This window comes from Urocitellus parryii, chromosome 6 (assembly GCF_045843805.1).
Source record: "Urocitellus parryii isolate mUroPar1 chromosome 6, mUroPar1.hap1, whole genome shotgun sequence".
NCBI lineage: Eukaryota > Metazoa > Chordata > Mammalia > Rodentia > Sciuridae > Urocitellus > Urocitellus parryii.
In genome coordinates, this window is record NC_135536.1 from 87,739,302 (window position 1) to 87,761,866 (window position 22,565).

The following is a 22,565-nucleotide window of genomic DNA, read 5'->3' on the forward strand; positions in this document are numbered from 1 at the left end:
GCCCCTCCTCGCCGTTCCCCGCGCCGAGGTCCCTCCCGCGGAGGGCGGGCCCGGTTCCCGCGGCCTCTCCGAGCGCTCGCGGGCTTCTCGCCCGGCAGGTGAGTGCTTCGCCGCTGCCAAAGGCCGGTGATCCCCCTCCCGGCCCGGGCCGCGGTGAAGGGACAGGCCTTGCCTTAAGCGCGCTCCCTTACCCCGGCTTTCAGTCCCCGAAGTTCGAGGCTGGCCCGCGCGGGACAGAGGGGCCTTACGCGCGGGCACAGCGGGCTCGGCGCCCCCGGAGCGCAACCTATTCTGCGTGCGCGCCAACTCGGCGCAGCGAGGCCGTGGCCGCGCGGGGTCCGACAGCGGTGGGGAGAGGGGCCACCCCGGAAGCTGCGCTACGCCCACCTGCCCCTCCTCCCGGAGCCCCGCTGGGAGCCGGCCGCAGCCTCTAGCACCTCATTTCGCTCAGAGGGAGGGAGGCGTGGGGCAGTTCGCAACGTCTTAGACTCCAGCCAGTCGCGAAATCGGGGATACTTACTACATTTGTCACAATGTTATTTCTTATGTGTTTCTGTTTAGGCCTGCGGTGGACTGGCCCTGGAAGGTCCTTGGTCTTCCCTCGGTGCCCAAGAGAGCTGACTGCTGAAAGGTGAGGAGACCCAAGGAAGAGGAGTCAGGGAAGGCCTCCCGGAGGTGAGTGAGGAACATGTAGCCCTAGAGCCTTCTCCATACCTTCCTGAGAGGCAGGCTGGGAGGAACAGTGGTCAGGCAACTGACTCCCTCCTAGTTAGGCAGTGGCTTAGTCCCTGCTAGTTGTGATTTCTCAGTCCTTAGTGGTTGCATATAGTTACTCACACCACTTCAGCCCCATGATAGGTCATGAGGGCTTCAAATGGCTGTCCCTGTCCTGGCACAAGCTTCGGATTTTCATCAGGTCTGATGCCTGTCTGGGGTGAGGCAGCGTCAGCCAGGCCAGTTGCATTGAACGCAGGCTTGCAGAAGAGGATTCCAAATAGAAAGTGCGGTAGCAGACCCGGCATCTGTGCTGAGCAGGGCAGGAGGTGGGGACTTCAGGAGTCCCAGGCAGAGATGCCCCTGCTCTGCACATTGCAGTCTGCCAGCTGGTTCCCCAGATCCCCAGACCCCCAGACATGCTAAAATTGCCCCAGCTCTTCCCATAGCCAGGAAGTAACTTTCCATATAGGGTGTGGATGCTGTTAGGAACACCAAGGGCCAAGACATGAGAGTTCCCAAGATTGGGGTGGTGTATTCTCTGTATCCCCCCACACCCCCATCTGGTGTTTGTTAGGCTCCTTGGGTTTGTTTTACTAGGTGGTGGGCAGGGTGGGGTCTCCAATCTATGTGGTCATTTTTGTGTCTGGTTTAGTATGTATTGCAATGCTGTTAATTCTCCTCTTGGTTCTCAGTGACTGAGAACATTTTTAACCAAAAAGAGCTGAGTTTGAATCCTAACTGCCTGTGACTCCTTTGGCACATTTGTTTTATTTCTCTCCAAATTTTTTAATGTCCTCAACTGTAAAATGAGGATGGATTGCCATTCTCATAGGGTAGTTGTGAGGAGTAACTGTAATGATAAATGTCCTTCAGCCCCAGAGGCCACCTCACTGGCCTCCAGTTGGAAAAGTTTAAACTACCCTTGAGTCCTCCTCTCTGGGAGGATTTTGAGAATGGTCTGGCTATTTGGCAAGACACTGTTGGAGGGTGATAGAACAAAGCAGTAGGAATAAAGTAAGGGCAGAGGGTTCATGGAAGATGAATAGTGTGAAAGACCCTAATTCAGGGTCTTTGGCCCAAGGAAGGGGCCGTTTCTGGCTTTAGTGGCAGAAGTAGCAACACCCTCAGTACATGTCACATGTGTTCACATGTTCATGGGTGACCCTGACTATACCATTATCATGGGTGCTGTCTGGGGTAGAGGGAGCATTCAGCTCAAGGATTCTGGTTTCATCTCCGCTCTAAATAGTTGTGTGATCTAAGATAAGTCATTTGCTTTCTCTGGGCTCTGGGTATGGTGAATGAGCTTGGAGTCAGAGCTTTGCATTCCAGTTCTACACTGACCATCTTAGATATTTGCTTTTCTCTGAGCCTTGGTTTCTTCATTTAACAATGGAACCTGTAATATCTACCATTAACCATTAGATGTACTAATAAGAAGCACCTAGCGTAATACCTGGTATGGGGCAGGCACTTTCTGTGTGTATATTCTTTTTCTTGTCACTTGCTTCCTCTTCCTATCCACCTTCCATCTTTAAAATGGGCCCAAGAAATCAGGTTCAAACTATCTCACAGTGGTTTTATGTACATAAAGTGAGGAGGCAAGCAAAATATAGATATGGAAAGCTAAGGGCTGTCAAAACAAAAGGGAGTCTTGTAGTTAGGGACTATGGAGATTCTTTCTGGCAAGATATTAAGGTCTTGAGTCTCTACATGTGAAGACTGTTGAAATCTGAGAGGCTAAGGAGGTCCCTGACCTGAAACCCTTCAAGGAATGTAATTCTTCAGGTTTTCCTTTGGAGACAACCCCATGCCCAGAAAGCCTAATGCTATACACCCAGAGATGGGTGGGCACAGGTTGGGATTCAAGGCACAGTAAACAGAAGTCAAAGGGATGGACTGGCCTGAGCCCCTGCTGGACTGCAGCAATGTCCAAGTGGCTAGAGCTGGGCTGAGAGGCAGTTTGAGTCAATATTGACCTTCCTCCGCTGGCCAGCCTGGCTCTTTGGCCTGTCATTCAGCTGGAGTGTTGACACAAGCCACTCAATGAGCTTCATCATTGTATTTTTACAATTTTAAACAACACCCCATTATCTCTTCCCTGGTGATTCACTGGGTCCTCTGGTATGGGAACTGTGGTAAGGATAGGGAACCCAGAAATTTTGGCTGATTGTATGCACAGTGCCCACCATCCTGGCACAGGCTTCATTCTTCCTGGGTCACTTGAGTGGGGCAACAGAACCTCTGGGTACTACCCAGTCTTCTGGGGACTTCCAACACTTCAGCACACTGGCCCTGGGAGAAAGTCTACAAAGTCTATGGGTGATGGGGCAGAGGGCATGGCCCCACCTAAGATCTCCTATCCTGCATGTGGCAATCAGGCAGAAAAGCAGATGAAATTTCCTTCCCTGTGGTGTATTTTTTTGGTTCCAGGATAAGGTCTGGGGTGCTGTCTTTCTTGCCTCTCATGTCACATGAAAAGGAGCAGATGGCAGACCTATACCTGGAGGAGACTGAGGAGAGACAGAATCCAGCTCCACACAAAGGAAAAGCAGCAAGGGGACCAAGGGAACAGAAGGCAGGGGCCTTGGGAAGGGGCAGGAACTCTCTACTGATAAACATATGCAAGCTGAATATGGGCAGGCTCCTATTGGGAATTGCCACAGAGGGACAGAATTTAGGCAAGGGCAGAGGGGCCCATCTGAGGAACCCCATGGAGTTTGTATTACCACTTCTTAAGGTGGCACAGGCTGGCCTATAGCAACATCTGTTTGGAAAATGCAAACTAACCTGCCGAGAGAGAGCAAGAATATTGTCTTGTTTGCTCCCAGAGTCTAGAGTACAGCAGGTACATAATAAATACTTTTTTTAAAAAAGTACTGAGGATTGAACCCAGGTCCTCACACATGCAAAGGAAGTGCTCTACCATTGAGTTACATCCCTAACCCTTTTTATTTTGTTTTGAGACAGGGTATCACTAAGTCACTGAGTCTGGCCTTGAACTTGTGATGCTCCTGCCTGAGACTAGCTGGAATTATAGGTATGCACCACTGTGCCCAACCATAATAAATACTTTTTTTTTTTTTTTTTAAATATTTTTTCAGTTTTCGGCATACACAATATCTTTATTTATATGTGGTGCTGAGGATCGAACCTGGGCTGCACGCATGCCAGGCGAGCTCGCTACCGCTTGAGCCACATCCCCAGCCCCCATAATAAATACTTTTGAGTAAAGGAATTAATAATGAATTCATATAAATATATTTACACACACACACACACACACACACACACACACACATATATATATATATAGTCAATGGATCTTTTTTTTGAGAGAGAGAATTTTTTTAATATTTATTTTTTAGTTTTCGGCAGACAAACTTTATCTTTATCTTTATTCTAACCCAGCACCCCGTGCATGCTAGGCGAGCACGCTACCGCTTGAGCCACATCCCCAGCCCCATCAATGGATCTTTTTACTTTATTTATTTATATGTGGTGCTGAGGATTGAACCCAGGGCCTCACACATGCCAAGCAGGTGATCTACCACTGAGCCACAACTCCAGCCCAATAATGAAATTTTATATTTAAACAAATTCCAGAAAGTAAAGGTTGAGGAAAAGGAAAATATCCCTGGTTAATGAGTTTATTCCTATGAAAGGCTATCTTTTATTCAAGGAAATTCTCAACCAGGGGCTGATGAGGCCCATCCCTCCTCATAGAAGGGAGAATGACAATTCCCAAGACAGGTAAAAGAGGTCAAGCAACCCTACTCTATATCTCAGGGTGAAGAGACCCAGCTCTGGAAGAGGCAGATTCCTCTGCAGGCCACTCTGGGACTGGATGGTTGTAGTAACATGGATATTTTTCTAAGTTCTGTCGAGGCCAGGGGGGCTTACCTCTGTCTTGGCGCTATGATTCTAGGATAGGCACTAGAGTATCACCCTCAAAATGACACAGGGTGGAAGTAGTGAATGCTGATGGCTGACTGTGGCCAAGTTCATCTCAGGGTCTGGATCAGACTCTGTCCCTTCCTTGCTGCTGCACTTGGGTAAATCACTCAGTCTGTATGGCCTACGGGTTCCTCTCCTGTGTAACAGATATAGTAACAGTGCTTCCTCATGGGTTTGTGATCAGGAGATCACATATGACACTCTCAGTCCAGAGCCTGAGTCTTGTGCTAGGCTCTCTTAGAGAGGTGATTATTAAAAATATCCAGAACTGCTCCTTGAGCAAGAAGCTATTGCTCCCCTTCATTATGCCTGGAAAAGCTGGCAGAGGCGAATGAGTCCATTCTCTTGTCATTAATGGAAATGCTGAGGCCTAGAGAAGAAGGAAAATAGACCAAGGTCATAGCCCCAAGGTCCCACACTGAGCCTCATAGCCCAGAATGTGAGCTCTGATAAACTTCCCTGAGCCTCCCCCACTCTCATTGGTATCTTGAGCTGGGTGTTCTCTCCTCTTCTGGGAGCCAGGAACCAGCCCCGTTGGCAGATGTCTCTTCTCCTCCTAGTTGCTGGGAAATGGTGGGGAATCCCACCAGTCTCATTCATAGCAGACACTTTACCAACATCCCAGACCTTACACAAAAGACCAAAGCCTACCCCTTCAAAGGAGCTACAAATCCATCTAGACTTATTTTCTGAAAGACACCTTCCCAGCCCTTTTTTTGGGCATGGGGGCAGTGGTTACTAGGGATTGAACCCAGGGGCACTTTACCACGAGCTATGTCTCTAGCCGTTTTTTGTTTTTTATTTTGAGACAGGGTCTCACTAAATTGCTTAGGGTCTCACTAAGTTGCTGAGGCTAGACTTGAACTTACAGTCCTCCTGCTTCGTCTTTTGAATTGCTGGGATTATAGGTGTACACCACCATACCTGAAATGTAGTGCATTCTCCTGACTCCATTTAGTGAGCCAAGAATCCTTGCCATGAAAGGGATTCACTGAGTGGAAACAACCCAAGCTCACTCAAAGCCGGGTCCAGACACTGCCACTTCTGGGAAAAGCCCAGATAAGAGGTTAGGAGAATTGCTGACATTGATTCAAGACAGGCCCCAAAGATGGTTCCCAAAGGGGAATTCTAGGAATACCAGAGCATGTTTAGAATAGAGAGATGCATTCCCAAGAGGTCTGCCTCAAATGGCAAGGCTTATTTGAATGTGCAAGCTACTATATGTTTAAAATGAACTTAAGTCTCTGTACCTCTGCCCTGGGTCTGTGATCCCCACAGCTCTGGAAGCCTTAGCATCCCAGGCCCCAGCACATGGATATCTTCTGGGAGGAGAAGCAAGAGTCTGAGAGGGTGACCCACATACCCTACAGCTTCTTTCTCACCCCTGTCATGGATGCTAGAAAAGCCAAACCAGGCTCTCCCTAGTCACTGTGGAACATAGCATCAGTTACTGGATCCTGCTCACTACTCCTTCAGCCAAGCCTACAGGTTGCCTGGTTCATTCTGAGACCTTCCAGAGGGGCTCTGCTTTTCACATATGCCAGGCTTGACCTCTACAACCCCTGACACTACCCCTTTGGAACATTTTTATTCATCCCTTGCAGGGCAAAAAAAAAAAAAAAAAATCCTGGTTCCACAAAGAAGGGTCCGCCTACAAGTTAAGACAGCTCCAGGCGCCCCTAGGCTTTACCTCACAGTTGAGCCAGGAAAGAACTGGGCAGGTTAGTGGAGTAGCAGCCTGTCTTCCCATTGCCCAAATGAAGGAGTGCATTAGGCTGTCAGCCCCTCCTGGCTCATGAAGACCTCCAGGAAGAGATCAGCAGCCCAACTGCCTCCAGGGTTGATATAGATTGGATGGCAGGACCTTTGGAATCAAATCCAGATTCCGGGCCTAGCTCAGTCATGTCCTGTGATTTTGGGCAAGTTATCTGGCTTCTCCGACCCTTATCTGGATTCGTGGGTAATAAATTCCACTTCTCAGGGCTACTAATCCTTAGAAAGGGCCTAGCACATAAGAAAAGCTCCTGCCCTTTCTGTCTATTGCTACACACACACACACACACACACACACACCCCATTCCCAGAACTGTGGCTCCTAAACTCTCCCCACAGCTCTGCCCTTGGGCTCACTGGGTGTGGCAGCATTTCCTCCAGAAAGCCTCTGCAAGGAACTGCCTTACTCCCCTCTGCCAGCTCCAGCTGAAGGAAGCAGTCACAGCTGGACTTGTGCCAGGGGAGCTTCCTTCTTAAAACTGGTTTGGGCTGGACCTTTCCTGCTCAGCACTGAGCATCTCCCTCTAACCCAGTCATGGGTCAGCCAGCCAGAAGATATGTCTGCAAACTGCAGAAGAGGAAAGTTCAAAGCATTCCTCAAATACAATAGTGCATTCCTAGCCCACGGTCCAATCCTGGAAGCAGTCTCCCTCCTCTGGGTTTGGGCAAGGTATTAGACAGGAGCAGCAAGGCCAACCAAGCCTGAGCTGGCCCCTGCCTCTGCCCATTCCTACCTTAGTCTGAGGCTTATAGCAGGGTTTTTTTTTTTTTTTTTTTTTTTTTTTTGTTTGTTTTGTTTTTTTCAGGCTAGGCAGAAGGAAAGGAAGGGAGTGTGAGGCAAGCCCCTCCTCCTCCATTCTTCCTCCTCAGTGGTATCTTTGACAACTCCTCTGCTGGATGGAGTGTGGATGCTGAGCAGAGAGACTGAGGGTAACAGTTGACAGGCTGGCGTGAGGCCTGATTTGATGCCATTGCCTCATGGTAAATACAGCAATTGCCTCACTCAGGACCCCCACCACCCTTGGAAACTGGATTGGAAAAGGGAACCCTGGAAATGACCAGTTGAGGGCCTCTGAACAACCCTTACTCCTAACCTATGCCATCAATAATTCTGCTTTGAACTGGGTGTGGTGGCACACACCTGAAATCCTAGCACCTTAGAAGGCTGCAGGAGGATCACAAGTTCAAAGCCAGCCTTAGCAACTTAGTAAGACCCTGTCTCAAAATAAAACATAAAAGGCTGGGATGTGGCACAGTGGTTGAGTGCCCCTGGGTTCAATCCCTGGTACAAAAAAAAAAAAAAAAAAAAATCTGCTTGAACAAAGAAAATCCTGGTAGTCTCTGGGACCCATAGATATGGACAGGTTTGGGTCCCAGAAAGTCAAGGGTCTCAGAAAGCCTACCAAACTTGGGCCCAATGGAATTAATCGCTCCAGGCTGGGGGGAGGGAACAGCCAGACTGTGCCCCCTCCTACCATCAAATTTATTATTTTACCTTTCATATGTAGGTCTATAATCCATCTGCAGTTAATTTGAGGATATGATATGAACTCATTTTTCTTCATATGAACATCTAATTGCTTCAGCTACATTTATTGAAAAGACCATCCATCCTCTACCATATTGCAGTGTCACCTTCATCATAAATCAAGTGACCTCATATGAATGGGTCTATTTCTGGATTTTCTCTTCTTTTCCATTAGTCTTTTTGTCAATCCTTATGCCAATTCTATACTATATTAATTATGGTAGCTTTATAATAAATCTTGATATATATTTAGTATAATCCTCCAACTCTGTTCTCAAGATTGCCTTGGCTATTCCTGGTTCTCTGCACATTTTAGAATCAGTGTGTCAATTTCTGCCCCCAAAAAAATCTGCTGAGACTGAAATAAATCTGTAGGTTAATTTGGGAGTAATTGACACATCCTTGCCGTATTGAATCTTCCAGTGTACGAACATTCTTAAATATCTTTAATCTTTGTATTTTTCAATGTAAAGATTTTACAAGTCTTTCATTAGATTTATTCCTATGTTTTATATTTTTAAATAAAATAGTAAATGGTATCTTTTTATTTCATTTTCTATTTTTTGGTTTCTGGGATGTAGAAATTAATTGACTTGTTTATGTTCACCTCGAGTTGAGGACTTTCCAAATTTACTTATTTAATCCCAGTAATTCATATATAGAATTTTCTGTATGTTCTACTTATACAATCATGTTGTCTACATATTATTGGTCTTACCACTTTTCAAATGGTCCTAGCAGCCTTTCTTTAGGTTGCTAATTTCACAATAGTTAATGACTGCTGATTTCTAAATCTCCATCCATTCCCACAAAGCCTGAGCTCAACTGACTGCTTCTGCCACCCTCACCACCATAAGCCCTGGACCTAGGACTCTGGGCTATTCTTTCTCCTCAGGTTTTTCCTACTGACTCTGGGGAGATTTTCTTCTGAAATGGCTATTAGAGTGAACTCAAGAGGGGAATCTCTTATCACTTAGACCACTTGCTAAAGATAGTCTCCCCATGAGTTCCTGCAGCAAGAGCCAAGAACTTGGTTGGGGGTAGGTAGTTGGTGGAGAGGGTTGTTCTGAGGTCACAGTCTCAGCCAGATCTTCTTCAGCTCTAGGTGTGTCTTTGCACCTCCAGAAGTCTTCACAGAGTTAAGGAGGAGGAAAAAAGTTCCGCTAACTAATCCAGGGATAGAGGGTCTGTCCAAGAGACTGCAAGAATAGCCCTGCTGATGAAGACCCTTCTGTAGTAAAAGGCAAAGGCTGGAGGGTAGGCATTCAGATTTTACTAAACCATGGAGAGTCTGCATAATGGAGATATGGTAAGGTCCCCGGATCCCCAAACCCAGAAATCAAGCATTACCCTTGAGAGGTAAATCGGAGAGGGTTTGGCATCACCCTCAAGTGTCAGTATCCAGAGGCCTTGAGCTTAGAGGCAGGTATGTAAAGAGAGGCAAGAGATATAGTCTAATGGGACTGTACTTACTTCATACTCCCTAAACCCTGTCTTCTATGAACCCCATTTGATAGACAAAGAATCCTGAGATTCAGATTATCTAATTAACTTGTTCTTAGTCTCTTCAAATTCATGGGAGACTCCGTACAACTCAAACAGGTACATTTCATTCCAAAGTCCTTGGGCTATGGGGGTCTCACATCCATAGCTCTGCCTTTGGAGACTGTTAGGGAGATTCCTGGACCTCAAGGTCCAGAAAAGTGACTGGCATTCCAAGAGGTGTTCCATGAGTCCAGGTGGGCTTCTAGTAGGGAAGTGGTGCTGTTCAGGTTCTCTGTCTTTCTGAGTGGACACCAGCACCCTCCTGGACCTGTGACTCTCTAGAATCTGTGAAAATGACCAGGGAAATGCTGTTTCCAGAACAGAAGCCAAAAGAGAATGTGATGGCCCCATACTTAAGATCTTTGTATAGATGAGTAATCCAGACATTCAGATTGAGAAACATGCTAAGCTGGGTGAGGTACAATATATTTGTAATCCCAGCTACTCAGAGGCTGATGTAGGAGGATCATTGAGCCCAGAAGTTCGAGTCTAACCTGGGCAACATAGTGAGGCCCCATATTTCTCTCTCTCTCTCTCTCTCTCTCTCTCTCTCTCTCACACACACACACACACACACACACACACACACAAATGGAAACACATTTCATTTTTTCTTAAAACCTGGAAGTGACCTTTCCTGAATCCACTGAACTATTTTAATCACTTTAGGTCCAAAAGCATTCAAGTAGGCACCCTGACCCTGTCTCCCATCAATATGTGGTTCCCTTTCAGGACTCTCCATGTGGCAAGGCTAGAGCCCTTTGGAAGTTACTTTCCCACCTAGGTTTCCAGTTTCTCTCTCTCAGAGCTAGTCACATTATCCTTTGCAGGATCAGTAGGACCTCAGGCAAATGCCAGATCAGCAAGGTGAGGGGATGCTGCCTTGACACCAAGTGAGGTTTTGTGCAGTCAGAGTTCTGAGACCAGAGAGGAATCCCTAGGGAAGCGGGACTGTCTGACTTCCCAGGAGAGCTTACTCTAGGATGGCTGACCTGAACCCATCCCAAGCTAATCGCCTTGGCTCAGGGCCTTTCTGGAGTTGAGACAAAGTACCTGGGAAGTATGGGAGCCCCTTGGGGGTTCCCTGATCCTATGATGCATGGTCCCAATCTGGGCAACTAGCCCTAGTTAGTTGTCTTTTTATGAATGTTGTGTATCACATTAACAGGTTTTCTGTTGTTGAACCATCCTGGGACAAACCCAGACAGATTGTGATAAACAAAAGCTTTAACATACAGTTGGATTCAATTTGCTACTTTTGTTCAGGGGTTTTCATATTTATGTTCTTAAGTAAGATTGGTTCATATTTTCTTCTTGTATTCTTATCTGATCGAAGAATCAGGGTCATACTTGCTTCTTAAAATGAGTCTGCCAGCTTTCCTCCCTCTTTCTAATTATTTGACAGTAGAATGATATTTGTAATGGGCTTTGGATTTTAAAAAACACACCCCCAGAGTCTGCCTCCTCAGCAGGAGACTTGGCACAGACCAACAAACAGACACCTCTTTCCCTTGTTCCTAGTCTGCATTGGCTTATTTATGGCCCTTTTGTGGTTCCTGAGACTGTTTTGCTGGGAACCAGCCATTTCTCTGAGGAGGTAGGGATGACACCAAAGGGCTAGGGATGGGTTCTGCTGGGGGAATAGGAGAGAGCTCTGTGCCTGGCACTCCAGCACCCACTGCAGCTACCCCGTGCTTCCTGGGCCAAAGCTCAACCTGACCCTCCCTTTGCAGGCACCATGTTCCGTAAGAAAAAGAAGAAACGCCCAGAGATCTCAGCCCCACAGAACTTCCAACACCGTGTCCACACCTCCTTCGACCCCAAAGAGGGCAAGTTTGTGGGCCTCCCACCACAATGGCAGAACATCCTGGATACACTGAGGCGCCCCAAGCCCGTGGTGGACCCTTCACGCATCACACGAGTGCAGCTCCAGCCCATGAAGGTAAAGGGGGTGGGCGTGGATGGCGGCCAAGTTCAGCCTCTCCCACTCTGCAGAAAAACGGCTGGTAAAACCCCAGAGGCACCTGGAGGAGCCACCTAGTTATCAGCGTGGATGAGCCAGCTGTCTTAATTTCCTGGTAATCAGTCTCTCTCCCTGGGGATCCAGGGAGGCAGAGTCTGGGGAGTCCTTTGCATGGTGATAGGGATGCCAGATTTAGCAAATAAAAGTACAAGATAGCCAATTAAATTTGAATTTTAGATAATAGTCTTTAGTACAAATATGTTCCATGCGATATTTGGACCTATAACCTCAAAGGGATTGGCGCTTTCACAGACTGGGGCAATTCAGTTGTGGAGGTCCAGATGGGTATATCTAAGAGCCTGGTTGGGGTCTGGGTCATGGGCACTGTCAGGGTAGGCCATGAAGCTAGTGAGTGTGGAAAGGGCCCCTGGACTGGTACTGGAGTTCTAAGTGGGGGGCTTTGCATATGACTCTGAAGGCCACAGATAGAACTAGAGAATGGCGCTTCCTCCCCCTGTGCGCCTCAGTTCCCCATGCTCAGCAGGCCACGCTACTTGTCATGTTGTAACCCCATGGTTACCCGCCTGCCTGCCCTGCTGACAAAGACCTTCTCCCTGTATCCTTACACACTGCACCAGCACAGGCCTGACCCATTTGGGGCCCTAGTAAATGACTGAAAAACCAATAAATGGGTGGATGATACAAAGGAGGTCCATAGGTGTTCCTCCCCAAGGCCCCAGAGAAGGCTGTGACCCTGGTCTCCAGGCCAGCCCTCCCTGCCTCGAAGGGGCTGCTCACACTCTTCTCTCTTCACTCTCCAGACAGTGGTACGGGGCAGCTCGGTGCCAACAGATGGCTACATCTCAGGGCTGCTCAATGACATCCAGAAGTTGTCAGTCATCAGTTCCAATACTCTGCGTGGTCGCAGCCCTACCAACCGGCGGCGGGCACAGTCTTTGGGGCTGCTAGGGGATGAGCACTGGGCCAATGATCCGGACATGTACCTCCAGAGCCCCCAGTCTGAGCGCACTGACCCCCACAGCCTCTACCTCAGCTGCAACGGGGGCACACCAGCAGGTCACAGGCAGATGCCATGGCCTGAACCACAGAGCCCACGGGTCCTGCCTAACGGGTTGGCCACCAAGGCACAGTCCCTGGGCCCTGCTGAATTCCAGGGTGCCTCACAGCGCTGCCTGCAGCTGGGCGCCTGCCTGCAGAGCTCCCCACCTGGCATCTCACCCCCTATGGCTACAGGGAGGCGGGGCGTGAAGGCTGCCAAGCATGGCTCTGAGGAAGCCCGGCCACAGTCTTGCCTGGTGGGCTCAGCCACAGGCAGGCCAGGTGGCGAAGGCAGCCCTAGCCCGAAGGCCCAAGAGAACAGCCTCAAGCGCAGGTTATTTCGAAGCATGTTCCTCTCCACTCCTGCCACGGCACCTCCAAGCAGCAGCAAGCCAGGCCTTCCACCACAGAGCAAGGTAGGTCAAGTGGAGCTTCCTTCTGGGGCTACTCAGGAGCACAAGGATCCTGGATTGGCAAATGGCCACAAGGAATGGGTGTCAGAAACACAGGACCTGCCTGGTCTTTCCTACTTATATAGAGTCAGGGTTAGGAAGAATGTGAGGAATCAAAATGATCAACAAACTAGGTCAACCTCAGCTGAGGATTGTACCTGGAACCAACTGAGCTCTTGTCCTCCAAAGGCTTAGCGTGTGAGAGTCGGAGGTTGTAAGCCAGGTCCTCTAACAAGAGTGGGGGTACCCTGGCTGTGGGGTCTGGGAGGACCACTCCAGGAAGCAGACACTCCCCTGGTAAAGTAGCATCTTTAACCACAAGCCCATAGCAGACCATCTTGACCTGCGATGCCCAGCAAGCCCCCAGGCTCCAGAAGAGGTGTGTGCTCCTGCCCCATCTGCCTCCCTCAGAACTCTTCCCCAGCACGCCCCCAAGACCTGTGGAGGGGCTTCCTGGATGCATCTCCCTCAGGTGGCAGAAGTGTGCATAGTAATGCCTCCAGTGAGGAGGGCTCCTGCCACTTTACCTTGTTCCCTTTGTTCCTTTGCCTTTTCTTTTGGGTAGGAGTTGTTTTGTTTCATATTTCTGTAGTTATTTCTTCTCTAGCATGTATGCTACCTGAAAATCCAGAGAATTGAATTTTCCCAGATCTGGAAACCGCAGGAGAACTGACTCCTGGCACTTGTGATGGCCTTAAACACACCTTTTTCTTATGAGAAAGGAAAGAGTGAGGGAGTCCCAGTGGTGACTGTTTGGCAGGCAAATTGGAGCATGTTTTTGCTTCTTACCTGCCCTATGGCATATTGTCCGTCCATAGACACAATCACATATTTTCCCATTTGGCAAATGAGAGGACTTACTTAGTGCCTCCAATGAGTCAAGGAAGGAAACACAGAAAACTTGCTCAGGACCGTGCATGCTGTCCTGGGACCTCTGGACTCTTTTTTGACTACAAAGCTTTATAACCATTGGCAGCCAGATGTCTTCTAGGTCCTGAGCATCAGGCAGAATGAGCTGTGGCTACAGCAACAGGGTTTTCAGTCAGGCCAAAGAAACAGTGGCTGATATAGTGTGACTCCTGCCTCCTAGGACAGATTTGGGAACTAGATTTGGGAACAAGTCCCTGCTTCCCGTGTTAGCCATGGCATGAATGCATTCCAACCTGAATGGGGGTGGGAGGTTTGGGAGGTGGCCAGGAACTACAGACTTTCTAGTTTCCTGCCGGCTGAGGCACCCAGGGAAGGTTCTGGGCTTCATGCACTCCAGTTCCTGTTTCACTAGGACAAAGGACAGTGGTTTGGGTTCTGCATAGGACATGGTTTGAAGTGTTCATGTCAGATCCCTGTGAGCTTAAGGGTCTCTGGAAGGCTGTGCACATGGGGAGATATCTCCCCACTCCAAACTAAGGTAGGAGCAGGGTAGTGCATACCACTAGGGAGGTGAGAATCAGAGCTTGATCCCTCTCATGGATGGGCTTAAGGGATTTGAAGAAAAGGAGTGCCAAAATTAGACTGGGCACTGACCTGCATCTGTTGGTTACGGCCAATATCCCACAGCCAGGCACAGGCCTGTTTGTCCCTACATGCTTAGAACCACCATGGGCCACCACTGCTGGGTGTCCTGGGTGCCTCCACAGTAGCTGATAGTGGCCATCTTGGGCTTGGGGATAGCACAGTACCAAATCCAGAGGAGTGTTTCTTCTGGGTGCTTCAGGCTTACCTTTCTAGATAAGTGTTCTCAAGCCAGACCTCTGAGCTGCTCTGAAAGCACTAGTGACATTTAGAGCAGATAAGTCCTTTATTATGAAAGCTGCCCTGTGCTTTGTAGCAGCATCCCTAGCTGGAACCCACTAGATGATAGTGCCACTTCCAGTTGGACAACCAAACATGCCTCTAGATACTACAGAAAAATCAGACACACACACTCCCTGTCCTTGGTTGAGAAACAGTGGTTTAAGTTGCAACACAGATGGGAAACATTAAGCTCTCCCATCTACCCCAGGCCACAAGCCCTCTGCACTGAACACCCAGGAGGAGCTGGCTCTGGACATTCATGGTAGCTCCCACAGCAACAGCCAGGTCTTGGTGCCCTGGGCTGTCAGGCTACTAAGGCCTAGTGTTCCAGGCATGGCTGTGGGAGGTCTGAGTACAGCCTCAGGGCTCCTGTTCTCAGCCCCTGGCAGAGCAGTCTGTAATAACTCACTGGCTAAAGAGCAAAATGAGCAGGACAGATAGGAGCTTTGGGGATGTAAAAGTGGTTCCACTTAGAATCAGAAGGGCAACATTGATCAAGCACCTACGTGTACCATATACTCACAGCAAGGATACATGGCAGCAACAGGACCACAGCAAAGTGGTAAGCCCTCCATGAATGGCTTTATTGCTTTTTAAAACTGTTAAGATATAGCCTCTGCCTTTAGGCACTTATGGTACAACCCACTCAGCTGGCAGTGGGAGACCTAAGGGCCAAGGAGGAAAGGAAGTATCACTATGGTGATGCTACTGCTGGTGCTGGCTGAGTTCAGAGACAAAGCCTATGTCAAGGCCTCTTCAATTAGCTTCCTTTCCACAAGGTCTCAGTCACACTAGAAACCATCAATCCAGAGCCCGTAACATTCCACCCCTTTTCCTTTCTTGGCATGGTTTGATAAGTGAAGACCCATCCAGCCCTACCTCCATAGCCCAAACTATGTTGGTATAGGGCTCCTGACTGCACCATTCCACCCCTGGCCCCAAGATGCAGGCTTTGTCCCTGAACTCAGCCAGCACCAGCAGTAGCATCACCACAGGGGCCTTGACAGAGAGGAGAGGGAGGGAACCCTCTTCCTGGCTCCTCCATGTGGCTTGTCTCTTCACACATCCACAGAACTGTGGTCCATGGGCCTCTGCAGAAGTTCTGGAGGCCAGAGGTGAAGGACATCATTTATAGCCTTTATTAGGAATTTCATGATGGAGAGAGGACAAGGGCCATTAGAGAAACCTGAAGAGGAGCTGTAGGTGGCCTTCAAGCTCTACCCCACCACACATAGATGATCAGAGAGCAGATTTTCTGAGTGAAGTTCATACTCGCAGACCAGCAGACAACCTCCTTAGCCCTGAGCCTTTTTACAGAACCTCTGGGGGCTGGCAAGGGTGATTGTGTGATAAAATGAGGCTTGTGGTCCCCCCTTCCCTCCCTGATCTTTTGACATCTCATGTAACCTCTGCTTTTAGGACATGACATCACAGACTCTGTACTGGCTATGCTGCCTTGACTTCCCCACCCTCCTCCACCTACCCACATCTACCCATATCTACCTAAATCCCCTTCCCACAACTCCTGGAAGCTTTCTGAGGCCATTAAAATACATCTCTGCTCTAAGGACTATCTGAATCAGGCTCAGAAATCTGCAGTTTATCTAGCTCCCCAGGTCACTGCACATAGCCCCTTCAGTTTTCGGGAGGATACTGGGCTTAGAAAGGGTGGCTTGTCTAAAGCAGACTAGTACTGAAGCTTATATGCTGATGCCTCAGCCAAAAGTCCCGCTCATTCATTGTACAGAGGGAAAGAGTGTGAGGGTTAGTTGCTGGCAAAGGAACGGCCTTACTCTTTGACTATGCACACCAGGGATAGAGTAAGTCCAAGCAATTCTGGGAGGTTTTCTGGCTCTTTCCCTGCAAAGGTTGCCCCCTTGGTGCACAGGCAGGCATGGGCATGCAAAACCATCACAGCATAGCCTTCTGCTGGCAGCACCCTTCTCTACAGGGGCACCTGACCTGCTTGACCGCCTGGCAAGGCCAGGAACTGTAGGGAGTGGAGCCCTGAAGCTGTCAGACCCTAGCCCTGCTTCTGGGAGCCCAGTCACAGCTGGCCCTGCCCAAGACCTCTTCCACCCACATGGGGAGCCTCAACCCAGCTTCTCAGAGTAGCTCCAGAGCACAGAAGCAGGACTTTGCCTCACAGTAGCCTCCCTGGGGCCCAGCTGTCATTCACCTAGGAAGAAATACCCAGCTGGAAGACACCCCAGGGACTTGGATCCTTCCCAGGAGTGTTGTTGGCCTGTTCACTTGGGAGTGTGGCAGGAATGGGGCTGTTTCCTAAGTACGACTGGTTGGGCTTCAGCTTCATTTGAAAATCTTTGCTCACAATATCTCCTCAGCTTGTTCTGAAGCCCTACCTGTATCCAGAGATCACAGTGGCTGCCCCTTGCCTCTGGGAAACTTGCTCCAAAATCTCCTATAGCCACGTCCCTACCTGTTTCTTTCCTTATCTTTGCAGCCCAACTCTGCTTTCCGACCACCACAGAAAGACTCCCCTCCAAGCCTGGTGGCCAAGGCCCAATCCTTGCCCTCAGAACAACCCATGGGGACCTTCAGTCCTCTGACCACCTCGGACACCAGCAGCCCCCAGAAGTCCCTCCGCATAGCCCCAGCCACTGGCCCACTTCCAGGTCGGTCTTCCCCGGCGGGCTCCCCCCGCACCCGGCATGCCCAGATCAGCACCAGCAACCTGTACCTGCCCCAGGACCCCACAGTGGCCAAGGGTGCCCTGGCTAGTGAGGACATGGGCATTGTGACACATGAGCAGTTCAAGGCTGCACTCAGGATGGTGGTGGACCAGGGTGACCCCCGGCTACTGCTGGACAGCTACGTGAAGATTGGCGAGGGCTCCACGGGCATTGTTTGCCTAGCCCGAGAGAAGCACTCTGGCCGCCAGGTGGCCGTCAAGATGATGGACCTCAGGAAGCAGCAGCGCAGGGAGCTGCTCTTTAATGAGGTGGGAGGACAGGATGGGACATGGGTGGGGGCAACTGGGAGAGAAGTGAGCACATAACCAGGCCGGACATCTGCGGGCCTGGGTGGTCAGGTGGTCATGCCTCAGGGGCACTGTGCCAGCACTCAGGTTCCCCTTCACCCCCAGGTGGTGATCATGCGGGACTACCAGCACTTCAACGTGGTGGAGATGTACAAGAGTTACCTGGTGGGCGAGGAGCTGTGGGTGCTAATGGAGTTCCTGCAGGGCGGGGCCCTCACAGACATCATCTCCCAAGTCAGGTGGGTAGCTGGGAGGCTGGGGCCCTGAGGGAGGCTCTCCCCACCACTGCGTTGGCAGGGGGGTTGTGGTGCCTGTCGTATTGTCTGAGGGACCCCCTACCTGTTTGAGGTAACTGAGATCCAGAGTTTTCAAGGGTGTGAGAAGAGAAAAGTAGCCCAGGGCTGGGGCCTGAGGGGGCTGCTGGACACATTGCCTGGGAGATGTGGGGCCCTGTGCCAAGGACTCCCTTCTTCCTAGTCCAGCTGCCCTGCTAAAGTTATCATTCTCTTCCCTCGTGGCCCTGCTGACCTTGTCCAGGCTGAATGAGGAGCAGATCGCCACTGTGTGTGAGGCTGTGCTGCAGGCCCTGGCCTACCTGCATGCCCAAGGTGTCATCCACCGGGACATCAAGAGTGATTCCATCCTGCTGACCCTTGACGGCAGGGTAGGCCCTCCCTTCCTGCTCCTCCATTGCATTTCTCCTCCTGGTCCTCCTGGCCCTCCAACTACTCCCCTTTCAACCCCAGGTGAAGCTCTCGGACTTTGGATTCTGTGCTCAGATCAGCAAAGATGTCCCTAAGAGGAAGTCCCTGGTGGGAACCCCCTACTGGATGGCTCCTGAAGTGATCTCAAGGTCTCTGTATGCCACTGAGGTAACCATTCTGCCCACCAATGAGGCCTCCCCAAAGAGGCTTGAAAACATGCAACTCCTCTGCCCTGAAGCTGTCTGACCCTAGCTGTCTTCCTTGCCCTGCTTCTGGGAGCTCAGTCACAGCCACAATAACTCCACAGTACCCACCACAGTAACTCTGGTTCTCAGGTAACCTCTCAGTCAGTACCCGGCACCCTTTCTGATGAGCTGCTGTAACCTAGACTTCACTGCGGGGAGTGGATCCTCCAACTATTACCCCTCCACCAACTCAACAGCAAAGTGGGGTGTGGCCAGGCTTCCCCAATCATGATGCCCTCTCTCAGAGACTGGCTGATAGTTCTATCCCTATGGTCTCTGGCCACTAATGCAGGAAGTAACAAACCACTGGGCAGCTGATCAGGGGAGGAAGGAGATAGGCACAAAGACACCCAGGAGAGTTGAGACCAGCTGCTTCTTCCCATCCAGCATGCTGCTACCAAGGGCCAGGCTACAGCAGTAGGATCAGGGATATTCTTCCCCTGCAGGTGGATATCTGGTCTCTGGGCATCATGGTGATTGAGATGGTGGATGGGGAGCCCCCCTATTTCAGTGACTCCCCAGTGCAAGCCATGAAGAGGCTCCGGGACAATCCCCCACCCAAGCTGAAAAACTCTCACAAGGTAGGTTGGTGTATAACGTGTGACCCCACAGACCCCATTCTTCCTGTGGTGAGAGGACCACAGCCTATACTCCCATCCTCTCCCTCCACCAAAACCAGAGGATTCAGTATCTTTCTCACACAAAACCTGCACCTGGATGCAGAACCCCATTTACGCATACTCCTATGTTCATTCCAGTTTCCCAGCTACAGCAGCCAAGATGCCCTGCAGCAGGCACTGCCAGGTGCCCAGAGGCACCTATAAGCAGAGAAAGTGAGGAGTCTCTTCTTTCTAGGGCAGCGGGTGGAGGGGGACCAGAGAAGCCTAATTGAGCATCAACCCTTCTACTCCATTTGTCGGGACCCACACCGTGATACAGTGTTCCTGTCTATCATAGCAAATGGCTTGTCCTCCCTTATGGCACATTCTGACCACAGCCAGAGGTAGAGCTTTCCCCTTAGAACCAGTATAAATGTGTATTATATTTAAGCCTTTCCTGCCAAATCCATCCCCAAACCTGCAGACCTTACCTGTGATCACCCCCTGCTGGCAGTTCAACACAGGACTGCCAAATGGCACTGCCATCTGGTGGTTAGAGCAAGAATTGTCCCAGAGGGTTAAAGTCCACAACCAGCAGTTTTGTGACCCCCCAAGACAGTCGGCTGGGAGGACCAATAGGAAACATCTTCCAAGACAACTGGAACCTGCACTAGTAACCCAAAATAAGCATATAGAGGAGACCTCCACATCGAATTCCCCAGAGGAGGTAGCCTTCTCTAGCAGGCTGACATCCCCAGATACCAGTTCAAAATGAACCAAGCCCTGCCTTAGAACAACAAAGAAAGCTTTTCAGGTCCCAGCTTGTACTTTTCTATTTTTCAAGTACTCCCTAATTTCTGTCCTCTTTTTTAGTCTTCACTTAAGCCTTATGTGGCAGACAAAAGAGGCATTCTTCATCATTAGCCCATTCTGCAGATAAAACTAAGGTCTGGAGAAAATTTCAACTTGCCTGAGATCAGGGATATATCTGGACCCAGGACTGGATTATTGATGCCAGTTCCCTGCTCCCTGCAGAGTCACAGGGCCTGAATGCTGAGAGCTTTGTGAAGCCAGCCAGTGGAGTGGGCTGTACATGGACCCAGCTTCCTAGAGTCCCAGACATCTTAATTCCATTGCTTGGCAACTCCCATTACAGGTGAACTGGCCACAGTTCCAGGACTGATGCATCCTCGTTTACCTATTTGATAATCAAACAAGCTCTGAGCCTGGGAGGAACCAGGAAGTAAGCAACAAGAGAATTCGAAACTTTCAAACAATAAAAGGCCAGGCAGTCAGGTCATTCCAAAGTAATTGTAAACCATGACTTCCCCTGGTTGCCCTGTCTCCACAGGTATCCCCAGTGCTGCGAGACTTCCTGGAGCGGATGCTGGTGCGGGATCCCCAAGAGAGAGCCACGGCCCAGGAGCTCCTGGACCACCCTTTCCTGCTGCAGACAGGGCTGCCTGAGTGCTTGGTGCCCCTGATCCAGCTCTACCGCAAGCAGACCTCCACCTGCTGAGCCCACTCTGAGTGCACCTGCCACCTGTGCCCCACAGGCAGGGGACACTGGGCATCTAGCCCTCCAGCAGGGCTTGTCTGCCTCATTCTCTCAGTATTCTCTCCAAAGATTGAATGTGAAGTTCCACCCCTATCCTATTGCCCCTTTGCCCACTGGGCCAGGCCGGACCTGCCCCCTTGGTCTCTCTCCCTCCCCAAAGAATCCCCAGTTGCCTTTGGGATGATGGAGACCCCCTCCTGCAGGATTACCCTTTGTTATTTGCACAGGGATATTTCTAAGAAATAGAGACCAGCACTCCTAGCCTCTGTGGTCAGCAAGCAGAAAAGGCTGCTGCAGACTTTTTAAAAGTAGTTGTATACTAGCATCTCAAGCCACCCAAGAGGGCCAACTTCCCATCTTCACATGGATACTTGCTGTTCTCAGCTCCACCTTCAAGCCTTGGGGTCTCAGAGGGCCACAGGGAAGGTTTTTATTACCTGAACCCTACTTCCTCCCTTGGTCTAACTTCCTAAAGGCACAGTCCTGCCTATACCTGCTCCCTGCCCCACCTGTACTGCCTCTCCCCACACAGCCTATCAGAACTGTGAAAGGCCTGCTCCTAGGCCACGGGAGGGGAAAGGGGGCATTTTCTGAGTGAAAGAGAAAGAATGGGGTTGGTGGTAAAAGTGGCCTCACTACAGGTTGGAGAGAACTTCACGTGTGAGTATGTGTATATGTAAGGGGAGGAAGGACCCAATGGCCTGTGTCCCTTCAGTTACCTGCAGCCAGCTTCAGGAGGGCTATCCGAACCTCTTCTCCCACTAGGCTCAACTCTGAAGGGACCCCCTTTCTTGGCCTGGCTCCCTACCTCTCAAGTCCCATGTTTCTTTTCAATCAGTGAATTGAGTCCACCAATGCTGGGGACTCACAAGATTCCTGAGTCTCTTCCACACTGTGGAGTCTGAGACAGGAATAGTAAGGCGATAAACTTAGTTTTCCTGTCAGCTTCATCTCAATAACCAGGTCATCAGGGACCCGTCCTTCAGACTCTGGGCTGGGACAGAAGGTATACCACCTCCTGGGGGTCCATCACATCAGAAGGGGCACCCCATCTGTGTGAACCTGCTGCCCCAGCTGCCTCTTCAGACCCTTGCCCCCTTATCCTCCTTCCCTCTCCACCTTTTAGGCTATTGTGAGACAGGGAAGGCCAGGGAAGAATTCCGGGTGTCTGGACCCTTTCCAGATAATATTTTTAGATCCCTCTGTCCCCTAGTGATCAGCTTTAGGGCAAAGAAATTGCAAGGACATTTTTTTTAAGGGTCTGAGTTTTAAAAACAAAAGGATCTTCCCTAGAAATTTTTGTGAATTGTTTGCACTTGTGCCTGTTTTAAATTAAACTGAGTGTTTAAACCGCTGGGCTTCCTGCTGTCTAGTATTGGAGCCAGGCTGTCGTGGACCTGAATGCCCTGCAGTGGGGATCTGGTGGGCTTCCCAGCAGTCACTTGAGTCCACAGGACACCCAATTTCCCTGTTGACCTATGGACTCTGGAAATAAAGGTACAGTAGGGCAACATGAAGTGAAAGGCTTTTGGGACTGAAACACAAGAAACAGATAGGGTTCCTTCCCAGAGCTGATGATCCTTTCTGCATCAGCTTCTCCCTTCTTCTGCCCTGGACCTCAAACTGTTCATAGGAAGTGGCCTGAAACTGTCGCCAGTGAGAAAGCAGTC

At 50.0% G+C, this 22,565-nt stretch overlaps 1 protein-coding gene across 1 annotated transcript; it reads left to right on the top strand.

Moving 5' to 3' along the window:
* Window positions 1-3,702: 3,702 nt before the first annotated feature.
* On the top strand, window positions 3,703-20,892 carry Pak6 (p21 (RAC1) activated kinase 6). Its single transcript, XM_077799922.1, has 9 exons — window positions 3,703-3,757; window positions 11,254-11,462; window positions 12,305-12,958; window positions 17,253-17,750; window positions 17,895-18,028; window positions 18,327-18,453; window positions 18,536-18,661; window positions 19,185-19,319; window positions 20,689-20,892. Exons 2-9 carry the CDS (start codon window positions 11,259-11,261, stop codon window positions 20,854-20,856), a joined length of 2,046 nt encoding a protein of 681 aa, XP_077656048.1. The 5' UTR covers window positions 3,703-3,757; window positions 11,254-11,258; the 3' UTR covers window positions 20,857-20,892.
* The last annotated feature ends 1,673 nt before the right edge of the window (window positions 20,893-22,565 follow it).